The sequence below is a fragment of the Ambystoma mexicanum genome, chromosome 6q (genome assembly GCF_040938575.1).
Source record: "Ambystoma mexicanum isolate Mex_15411 chromosome 6q, UKY_AmexF1_1, whole genome shotgun sequence".
In the NCBI taxonomy this organism is placed as follows: Eukaryota; Metazoa; Chordata; class Amphibia; order Caudata; family Ambystomatidae; genus Ambystoma; species Ambystoma mexicanum.
In genome coordinates this window covers 407109049-407121215 of record NC_090937.1, presented here as the reverse complement: position 1 = coordinate 407121215, position 12167 = coordinate 407109049, and the positions used below count along the sequence as shown (strand labels likewise).

At 41.1% G+C, this 12167-nt stretch overlaps 1 protein-coding gene across 2 annotated transcripts in view; it reads right to left on the bottom strand.

Annotated features, from left to right (window-relative positions):
* Positions 1-12167, bottom strand: part of SVEP1 (sushi, von Willebrand factor type A, EGF and pentraxin domain containing 1) — a 1471106-nt gene that overhangs the window by 804360 nt on the left and 654579 nt on the right. For both annotated transcript variants that reach the window (XM_069630907.1, XM_069630908.1), the window contains exon 10: positions 3621-3728. In XM_069630907.1, coding sequence (XP_069487008.1) covers positions 3621-3728 — 108 coding nt within the window. The remainder of the gene's footprint in view (positions 1-3620; positions 3729-12167) is intronic.

Here is a 12167-nt window from a genome sequence, read left to right as displayed (position 1 = left end):
TAACTCCTCTCTTCAGAACACTGTTTTCTTCTCTCTTTTCAAACATGCTTCCCATTCTTAAAAAAACCCACTCTCAACCCTTCCATCTAGCTTCCAGCCAATTTCCCTTCTTTCAAATCTCTCTAAGCTCCTTGATCATGTGGAATATTCTCAAATGTGATCTTTCATTTCTTCTAATTCACTACTTCTCTATTTTCAATCTGGTTCCTGCCCCTATCACTCCACTGAGACTGCCTTATTCTCTGTCTGCAACTCTCTTCTTTCTGCACGCTATGATAAACATTATTCTCTTCTAATTCTCCTTGATCTATCAGCAGCCTTTGATACTGTTGATCACTCTCATCTTCTGTCTTCTCTGGGTTTTGCTGGTCTCATACTTACCTGGTTTAAATCTTACTTGGCTGATTGAACATATTCAGTTTCCTGGGCAGGTAATGTCTCCCCTTGCACCCTTCACATGGGGTCCCACAAGGCTCTGTACTTAGACCCCTTCTCTTCTCACGATATTGTCAACCACTTGCTGCCATTATTTATTCCTTTGGTCTCTCCCACAATTTTTAATGCTGATGACACCCAACTCTTTCTATGCTTCTCATCTTTCTCTCTCCAGACCCATGCTACCATTTCCTCCTGTTGTTGGCCATTCAATCTTGGTTGGCTGAACACTACTATTTTTTCCTGCCTCTTCTATTCCTCCTCCTTCCCCCTGCTTCTATTTCCTTCCCTCCCTTACTCATCGCAATTTCTTCTTCTGCTCGTAAACCCGATGTTCATTTTGATTTTGATTTTTCTCTTTCGTTCGCTCCTCATATTTCCTCTATTTACCACTCCTGTAGAGCCCACCTTTTTAAAATTCACAAAGCTTGTCATTTTATCACTTTCAATGCCACCAAACTGTAACTTTTTTCCCAGATACTCTCTCGACCCTTTGACTACTCCTCTTTGATTATCATTCTTCTTGTCTCCCACTTATCTCCACTCTATTCTATCTATAATTCCTACATTCATCTTCTGTTTTCTTTGTCTGCTTCGTATTTCATCTACCCTGCCCTTTCATCTCTTCGCTTGCTCCCTTTTCACAACTGACTGAAGTTTAACGTCCTATGTCTTGTCTTCAAATCTTTGCATAATCTTTCCCCCTTTATCTCTCCTCACTGCTTTTTTCTATTCTTTGCCTCACTCACAGTGCTGTCAGTCTCTCTTTCATCTTACCGCCCCTTGCCCTCTGTGTGCCCAGTCCCATTTTCGTCTTTCACCCTCTTAGCCCCCATTCACTTGAATGTGCTCCCACTTGCCCTGCATTCTCTTTCCTCTTATTCATTGTGTAGATCCTGCTTTTATGACCATTCTCTGTCCTCATGATAATCTGACTGACTTCACCGTACTGTTTTGGTTGAACCATTTTTTTTTATTGTACAGCACTTTGGCGTAAAGCACTTTAACTAAATACAAATACACTACAGATACAAATGAACCTCACAGAAGTAGCTGATTGGACAATGAAGAAATTTGAGGGAAAATCAAAACATTTTGAAATGTTCGCCATGTTAGCACACAGAACATATTTAAAAAAAGAGAGCATTAAATTAGTCTTACAAACAAATCCTCCTCAGAGAAGGTGAGGGGGCATCAGAATGGGTTGATATGTCTTCAAACAGTAAAAAACAAACACTTTTGTTTTTCATTGTTCGTGTGTTTGGCCATGTTCTGCATACTAGTTGTGTACAGACAAAAACCTCAGGAACTGAAATGCAATGCATCTTTTGGGCAATCCCGGGATGGGTGTGGCCTGCTGCCTGCAAAATGGCCACCTAACTGCAGAGCTCCCAGTCTTCAACAACTTTCCCCAAATCGACGACACTCACTAAACCATGATAGACACTTACCAAACTGATCCACGTACTGGCGAGGATCCGGAGAGCAGAATGCCAACAGCAGCACAGTCTAGAGTGGTCTAGGCCCAAAACGAGCAGCAAAGATGAGCGTGGCAGGAAAACGGTGGACAGAACTCCCATGGAGAAGAACAGGCTTTACGATAGTGAGGGGCAGAGCACGTTGTCTATGCCATGATGGCGAAGCAGAACAAAGCGTTGTGAAAACCTACTTGCCCGCCAAGTTAAATCATTGAAGTTGAGCGAGTGACCACTACCCAGGGAAACATTGGTAAGGCGGTAGGGAGAGGGAGCAGCAATGAAGTAGCAGAACTTTGCGGCTAGCAATACAACTGCAAGGAAGACAGCAGGTGACTCAACCTGTGGACAATTCATGGATCGCTACCCAAGCAACAAATGATAATCCATCCGCCTGCACTTGACCAGGTTAACATACTGAGCAGAAATGATCAATGGACATTAATCATATCACAACTATTATAAATCAACAGCACTGTAATTCATGATAATTCACTATAGGTCCCTGCAAGGCACAATTCATTCCCAGTTTGTCTTAATATCATAAATAATAAAACTGCAAGTAAAAACTTGCATATTAAAACTCTTATTTGATCAAGCCAATTATTGCCCACTAGTATAAACATCCCAGCCTGAGTGAAATACTGTGGTCTATACCATATATTTTACTAATGTTGTACCTTAGGCAGTCATTTCAGAATCATTTTCCACAATCTAAACAATGCAAAGTGTACTCTAGAATTTTCAGAGTTCAGGCAATATTTCCAAAAAGGATCTGATTTTATGGACTCTTACCACCAAGGACCCCAACTATAGCAGGAGCTAACCCCACATATTATGTGAACAAATTGGATTCTATTACACTATTGCTTTTACAGATCCAACATGTATGCTCTTTACGGGGGATGTAATATCTTGGCCCAAGGTTCACCAATGCGGTAGCTGATTGATAATATATTTACATAGAGACTCGCTTTGTAGGAAGGAATTGTCCAGCAATAATTGACGCTCACGGCTATTTGTCCCATTTTTTTGTACTTTTCCTGTGTATTTATTAACTTGTACATTTGATATGTTTAACTTTGTATGAATGTCTTTATTTATCCCATTTGAAAGTATACAGCTTTGTATGCATCTTGTATTTGTACGCTGTTGCTTTTGTGACTCAAGTCGGAAAAACCGAATTGAATTAATTGCTGATACACTTTGTTAGAGCATACACGTTGGGCCTCATTACGAGTATGGCGGTCCATAAACAAGGGTGCTGATAGAAATGTACCGGCACCTTTCCCAGACCTCCCTACTCTGACAATGCTGATAGCGGCAACGTATCCCCCGGCAGGTCTAACCTGCTAGGAATTCTGGCCCCTAGCGGCATTGTCTTCACTGAAGCACCGGCACCCTTAGCAACAGCTTAGCAACAGTGTCAGTGCTTTAGTGTCCCCATTCCTGTGGAGTCCAATGAGACTTCACGGGAATGGGGACGTACCGTTTCCACCGCCTGACATCCCACCCCCACTTGTAATGTCCCGGGGGCACCGGGATATCATGTGGTGGAAATGGTGTTTCGAGGTCGGCGGCAACCCGCTGCTCGCACTGGCGGATTACCGCCAATCTTGTAATGAGGATCATTAAATCCATTGTTATCTAAAGAAACAGGCATCCTGGCTGCATTTCTGTAGGTTCAAACAGCATACTCAAGAAGCTCACCTGAGTTATCTGAGAATTGTGGCTCCTCCCATTTTGCAATGTGTTCCTTTTCTGGGGTTTGAATTGGTGCAGGTGATCTGCACCTGTCAATCACAGGAGGCTCCACATCTAAGGAAATATAACATTAGTCATTACATTCCAAGGCAGTCTTTAGAAATAGCAATCTGTAAGGTAATGTTTTGAGTGCAACTATTGCCACAGAATTCAAAATTCGTGTTACTGATATTCAGGCATTCTGAGAAACGACATACCTCAAAACATTCAATGTCAGTTCTTTTACTCAATATCTTAGTGTTGTATATCATTTGTTCGCATGTGAAGCCTACTAGGCAATCTGATAAACATTCAACTCTGGGAAAATCAGCTTATTTTCTGTTTTTATGTCTGACTATATACTCCTATGACAATGCAACATATTGGTAATCAGCAGTGTGCAATAAATTTGCTTTCTATAAACTATGTATGCTTACCAGTTGTTGCAAATTGCACAGCAAATGGATGAACAACATTGGTTAAACATAGGTTTTGCATTACATCCCACAATCCTCCCATCCATGGCCTAAATAGACTTGGCTAAGCGTTGTATTTTTTTGTTCAATTCCTGTTTCCCCCAACCCACCAACCACATGTTGTTACCACGTCCAGTCTTTGTTCAAAAGTACTGCTGTTCTATGGCTAAGTTCTCTGCCAATGCAACTATGTTCCATTAAGAAAAGCAGAATGGCAGTGTAAATCGTCTCGGTCCAAACCTCTACACTGTCGTTCTCGATCAATAAGCTGATTAAAAAAATTGGATTTTCCCACAATAAGCATACCAATGACCATCCTAAATGTACAATCCACCTACTGTATAAGAACAAGATGCCTTCTTGATTATGGGCTCAACACATTTAACAACATGCATAACCTGTACACCCACTAAGATGCCACTTAATAGACAGCATACGTGCAATTGCATGTATGATATTATTTTCTGCTGCCTTACACAGAGCCAAGAAAGTGATGCCAAAGTCCAAAAGGTCTTTGGACAGTATTGATGTCTTGCAGGCATTTCACAGTTTAACAAATTTAGCCTCAGAAAACACTAAAGCCCTCGGTAAATCATCTAGATTGTCAGCACCTCCCACAATAGGATGTCAAGTCAAGTAGATAAAAGTTTCATTCTTTACTGAATAAGGAGATCTGCAAGTTGTTCAAGTTTTCCTGGACCACAGTAATTTTCAGCAGGTGTCGAATCAGGCGGCTGTGACTCCCTTCCTAGAAAAGCCTCCTAATATGGGACCAATCTGGAAAATGTTAGAGCAAATTCCCATCTAAATTGTCTTGCAAAACAACTGTAGCATGTGGAGGTTGACAACTTCAAATATTTGTCATGGAACATTAGCTGCAAATACAAGCCCAATTTGGCTTCATATCATTCTGTAATAGAGATTTTGTCACAACAATTATATTGCATCAACTTAGAGAAGAGATTGATAGAAGAGGTGCCACAGTCCTTATTCTTTTGGATGTATTAGCCTAGGTGTGAGGCTCAGGTCTTTCAAGTGTACAACCGTAAAGTGCCTACAATCTTTTTTTTCAAACTGTACTTGGATGGTAGAGTTGGACTCCTTTCATCTGATTCCACCTGATTTATCCTTTGTTTTCCGGAGTTTCAAGGTCCAGAGTTATCAACAATGCTTTTCAATCTGTATATCCACCCTTTGATGAACTGAATCTGGAAAAGTGCTCTTTCATTTTTACACCATGTTGTTAACACTCAGATTTTGTGAAACTGTATGGAAATAGAGGAACTTCTTCCGAGAAAACTGCATCCTATTCATAAAACAACAGATGGATAAGAATTACCTCAAGGTTAGAAAATCTGAAGTATTAGCCATCAATGCAGCCGCTGGTCCATTGAATACCACCTGTTGGTGTGAAACCTTTGAAACCTGTACCGGTCCTGGACCTGCAGTCAGTTATATAAGATGTTTTATGGATTCGGAGCTCATATCAAACCACCAAGTATAAGCAGCCTCTAAATCACGTTCCTTTATGTCAAAGGATTAAAGAGCTTGTGTCCCGCATTGACCTTTTGTCAATGTGTAATGGATGCCAATGCATTTGACACAATCTGTTTGTATTTCAGAAACAGTTTCGAATTGGGCCTCTCAGTTAAACCAATGACATGGCTGCAGAGAGTGCAGAACAGGGCATCACGAACGCTGCTTAGTCTACCAAAATGTGACCATATCACACCAAGTTTGACACCTATTCATTTGTGTCCATGAAAATAATGAGTTATATGCAAAGCCATCTGCATGATACACACATCCTTAAAGGACTCCAAATTGTTTGTTTTGCCACACAGGATCTATCACTACCATCCTACTCGGTGACCTTGGCCACTAGTAGCTTGGAAACTCATGATCCAACCTACAAAAAGAAACGTTTTGTGGCAGATCCATTGTGGTTCCTGCTCCCAAGATCTGGAATGATCATCCGATTGCATTGCAAAATGATTGGAACCTTCTATCCTTCAGAAGCAACCTAAAGACTTTTATTTCTAAACCTATAAACACAACTTAACGATATTCTTTATCATTGGATGATTTCTCCCGAGCTGTCGCAGCTTCCTCTCTATTCCACTGCCAAAATGTCCATCAAGTAACAGTTAGCACTATATAATACCCAATAATGCAAAACAAGAAATACAATGTGTGCTCCCTCATTTCCATGCCTCTCTCTGTGACATTTGAGGTTGTTTGGAACAAAACGGAATGATTTTAATTGAAAAAGGAAAATCCCAAGCATAGATTATCATTAAAGTCATAAGATCCATTGAGAGAGGAAAACAATAAGGCCTACATGTGGGGATCCCACCCATCGAATTAAACTTATTGCTCTTTTCAATATGATTTGAGTTCACTAGTATATGTAGTATCTGAATTCTTATTATTATTGCTAACTTAATTTTGGTAGAATAATTTTTAGTGTGACAATGTTAACTGAATAAATGTATTCTCAATGTAAAAAATAAATGTTTGGGTTCTTTTTGGGCCCTCTATTAAATAAAATGTCTACTACATGGTTGATGTTTTAGCACTGCTCTCCCTCTTTTATACCCCAGGTTGACAGGGTATTAGTTTTCAGGCAGCAATACCTAATAGTGAATCGTTTATGTTGTCGAATAGGCAGGAAAACCACCAGCATGAATTACTATACATTGAACATTGAATAGACACATTATGTTATCCTTTTCTACCATAGAAAGACATTATTATTCCCCATTGTTGAAAAAATGATGAAATCTTTTTAAACACATAGACATTAGGTCACATTATTTTAATGTTGTCAATAAACCATTATATATAATCACAAATTAAGAGCTTGCAATGATAGATGTGAAAGCGACCAACCAGCAAAAAAGACCTTTATTGGGCACAGGGGCCATATCTTAATCGGCTACATTTTAATATCTGTATTTGTATGCTCATGGGCTCGCAAATTCAGAGTCATTGATAAGATTGAGAGCGATCACCGAACGTTAGTTATCCATTTGAGATAGGAAGTACTAGGGACAAGATGGGAGGATTCCATTCAGGGATCCAAGGACCAAAGGACTGCGGGTATTCCCTGTAGATTACTGAAATGGGCCGGTATCATAACCCCAGAAAAGAAGCACAGAATGTATGCCTCCATTTTGCCTAACACTGAAGTGATCTGCAATCCTGAAAATGAGGCTATTTCTATTCTGGCCGAGTTCGAAAAACTGAAAGATAAATTATGTGCTCCTGTATCTATTGGTGCCTGTAGCTGAGCCCAAACGTAAACCTATAGCAAAGATGGTGTGGTTTGACGGTCCTTGCATGGGGGCAAAATGGGATATCGAGAGATGCAGTAGTGATCCAAGAGGGGCTCATAGGACACAGCTCTGCATGCTGAGATCTTGATATAAAAATCTAGTAACCATCAAAAAAAAAAGTGTTTATCTAAAAGGGAGATGGGAGGGTCCAAATAGAGACTACCATCATAGGGATAATGCCCTGTATTGGAAACTGGTATCAGAATATGACCCAAAAGGGGATTCCCAATCAATTTGCAGCATCAATGGGGACAGACGGAGGGACATTTTTTTAAATCTATATGTGGCATCTGTACCTTCAGTCTGCCCCCTAGATACATGCTGTTTAATAGGTGGTTATATCCCACGTATCACCATCAAAGATGTAGAGGATGCAATCGTCTCTACAAAGAGGGGTAAGGCGACAAGTCCAAATTTAATTCCAGTAGATCTCTACAAAGATGAGAGATCGATTTGGGTTCCTACAATATGCCAGGTGTTTAATGCAGTATTATCTACAGGTAGGATACCTGATTCATGGCATAAGGCGATTATTATCCCAATATATAAGAAGGGTGAAGGGATATGCCATCAAATATCAACCAATGTATCTGCTAGATGGGGCAGGTAAATTATTTGGGAAAATAATGTTGAAATATCTCCAACTATGGATCGACAACAATAGGCTGATCAATGTGCATCAGGCAGGATTCCAGAAGGGCTGTGGAATGATTGATCAGTGTTTTATGTTTTTTCTTATTATTCAGATATATTAGTTCTTACTAAAAATGCGGTTATATGTTCTGTTTGTGTACTTGAGGACTGTGTTTCACACAGTGTCCCGTTAGAAGCTGTGTTGGGTGCTAGCTAAACGCAAGGTCCCAGAATACCTGACCAGCATTATATTGGCACTGTATTTGAAAACTGTGTCCTCTTTTTGTTATAACATGGGTCTCAATCAGAAAATGTTCTTTGAGGTGGCATCAGGGGTCAGGCAGGGCTATGCTCTGGTCCCCCTTCTATTTAACCTTTACATACAGGTGATTATAGATGTGTTACTAAAGGGGAGCCAAGACAGCCCAAAGCTTTCCGCCACTAGGTTCCTGGCACTATTTTACATGGACGACTCTGTCCTTATACCAACTACACCAAAGGTACTGAAGGAATCCCTCTCAATCTTTTGAAGAACATCTAGGGAGCTAGGCATCTGTGTAAATGCAGCAAAAACCAAAACAATGGTTATCAAGCCAAATACAGTGAAGTACACTTCGATCAATATAACGATTGATGATATTACAATAGAACAAGTTAATAGCTTTGATTACTTAGGTGTGAGATTCCAGGCACGTCCAGGATGGGCCTCTCGGATAAGCAGAGCCGCTCTAACAGTAAACAAATGTAGTGTCACCATTATATCTTTTTTATTCGCCACAATAATGGTGCTATCTCGCCAGCATTAAAACTATACCAGAAGCAGGCAGTTGTAGCAACACTATATGGTGCTGAGCTATGGTGGTATGGGGATGTTGGGAAGGTTCTTAGAGGGGAAAATAATGTATTAAAAAAATTATTACCCTTACCCCCTAGTGCACCAACTGCCTTAGTCCACCTGGAATATGATACAATTCCCTTAACTTCAGACCTTTTATTTTTCCCGGTCTTTCTATGGGTCCGAATCTGGACCCAAACAGCGTTAGAACCATGTAGGGACGTGCTTGAATATGCCATGGCTCTTAACAGAGCTAAAGGTTTAAAATGGCTCTCCAATATTAAAGATTTATTATTTTGGCTACATTTGGGTGACTTTTGGAAAAATCCAGGGAGCCTTTGTTCTTCAAGATGGACCCGAATCAAACCACTCATAAAACAGAGAGCTTGGAATCTTCTCCTTTGCAAAGCATTAAAGTTAAACCTGTGCCCAGATTATTTAGCCAAGAGGCACATAGACGGCTTCAAGCCTATTTACATATGATCACCCCGGCTTATGCAAGATCATTATACATGAAGTTCAGACTGGGGATTTTGCCAATTGCTGCCTTCACTTTCAAATGGAAAGGCTCTGCCGGCTGTCCCTCATGTGGAGCTGCCTGAGAGACATCTGCGCATTTCTTTCTTTTTTGTAAATCCACTCTGCGGTTCAGCGGCTATACACATATTGCTGGAGGCAGGCATCAAATCATGGATTCATGCTCTGGAATGGTTAGCCCAATGTTCTCCGCCCACCATTGCACGCTCAGTGGCTTCTTATCTGCACAGAGAATGGCTACTGAGGAGAAAGGTAATATCCTAAGCTTTGCCAACAGGCTGTACGTTTTGTCTCTCCTGGTTGTTATTTTCCGATCAACGCTGTTGAGAAAATGCTTCATGATATTGTTTTATCTGTTCTTGTGCTGAATATGCTAATTTTATGTATGTTATGTATTTATTGTATATTGTAATGTATTTGAACTGATGACTTTATGTCGAAAAAAGGTTTTGTATAATGATAAAATACAAAACAAAGGCGGCATTTCTGGGAATAACACATGCAATAAATTACCCAAACCTCATAATTAGGCGGGCAGTGAAAACAGCTGGTATTTGAAAATACTGCATGCTTTACAATGACACTGATGCTTGTAATGAGGTCACCAATAACAATTTGGGGGACGTAGGATGACATTATATTCAACAGTCGTTGCCCATAAGACATATTTAAATAGACTTAACAAGCAAAAACTAAAATGTAGACTAAACACATTTTTGTAAATCAGCCTCTGGCAAATAAACTACAATCAGACCTTTTATTTAGCAGGAAAAAAGGTATACAAACTCGTATCCTAGCAATTCGTGCAGGGTACGAAGACGGCTCGACACAGTTATAATCTTTTTTTAAAAGCACATTCTGTTTTAAATGTCTAATTGAGAGAACAATCAGCTTAATCACAAACCAATTTTAGGAAAAACTGCAAGCATGATTACATTCTTTCTAATAGACAGGCAGTTCTTAGTGAACCTTCTAAAGATCAAACAAATTGTCTGAGGGCCTGGCTTGCTGGGCTGCTGCCATTTCCTCTTGGCTGGTCAATGCTTCTGGACTGCCCTCAAAGCAGCTGCAGGGGGCTGAGTAAAAGAAATACGTAGAGCATAGCAGGGTTCGGCTGGAAATGTATTCTGCAAAGTTCTCTGGAACCCAAGTCAGGGTTCCAGCAGAGTGCTATCAAAACTGTGAAATAGCACAATTAATTAAAGCAAAGAACGTGGCAAGATTGTGCCACCCTCTGTGATTTGCAAAGGCTGATATGTGGACAAATGTAATAGACCCCCACAGTCTCTTGCTGATAAAAGTCTGCACAGGAAACTGAATTCCCAGTGTGCCAGGAATTTAGTGCTCTTAGTGTGCTCAGGGGGCCAAGTTGAAGATCCTGTTAAAATGATTGCCGGTGTTGTCCTGCTTTTAGGGCTGGAAACTAGATCACGGCATTGAGAAGAGTGGTTACAAGCAAAAGAGGAGCGTTTCCTCCTACCAGGACCAAACAAAGGGCCTCATTCCAAGATTGGAGGCACCATGGCTGCCTCCAATACCGGTACCGACTCCGACCTGGTTCAATGGGGAGTTACCGGTGTAGTCCGACCTTTGCGGGATCGGTAAATCCCCATTGGAAAAGGCAATCCCCATTCCCATTTGAGCCCCCATAGGGCTCAATGGAAATGGGGAGGGAGCTCATTTCGTACCGCAATTTGTGGTACCGTTATTTGCTCACTGGTCCTTTTGCGGCTCCTGCTAAGGCACCTCAGAATTGGGCGCAAAGGGATTACCGGCACCGATGTCCTTAACGGTGCCCGGTATCCCTTTGCGCCCACCTCGGAATGAGGCCCAAAGTCTTGGATGTCCCATTAGCAATGGTGTGCATGGGAGGTGGGCTTTGAAATACTGGGGCCAGCGGGCAACTTTATTTATTTATTTATGTATTTATTCATTTATAATATGCACTAAGCCCGGGGGCATCAAGGTGCTGTTACACCCAGTTAAACATAAGGAAAAAGAGAACATGGGAGAAAAAAAGGACAGTGTTCAGGCTAGGTTAGTGCATCACACCATGAGTAGTTATACAAATAACCCTGTTTTTGGTGATCTCGTGAATACCCAATAAGATTTCTCCGCTCTCAGGAACAGGGTGAGGGATTTCCACTGTTTTGCTGCAAATGTTGGGAAGCTGGCACCACCAACTTTAATACATTTGGATTTTGGTTGCAGTAGTTTGTTACAGTGGGCTGCTCTGCGAGGTCTAATCGACTGATCACTGGTGATTTTCTGGGTAAGGTATGGGGGCAGAGTTGGACAGACATTTGTGCATCATGGATAGTGACTTAAAGATAATGCGCTCTTAAGTTGGGAGCCAGTGGACATTTTCCCTCACAGCCAAGATATGTTCACGCCTTGGGATATTCAAGGCAGCTCGATCTGCATTGTTTTGTATCACCTGGATCTTTGAAATGTTCTGGCAAGAGGTGCCATCAAATAGGGCATTGCAGTAGTCCAACCTTGATCCTATAATTGCAAGGGCAATCGTGAGACAGCTGCCTTGTGAGAGGAACGGCCTGGCGGTATTAATCAATTTAGTAGTGTCTGCTGAAGATGAGGCAATAGCACTTCACTTGCCTTGGCAGGGATAACGTAGAGTCAAGGTACACACCAAAGGTTTTCACGGAAGATGAAACAGGGACTTGTATGCCGTCAA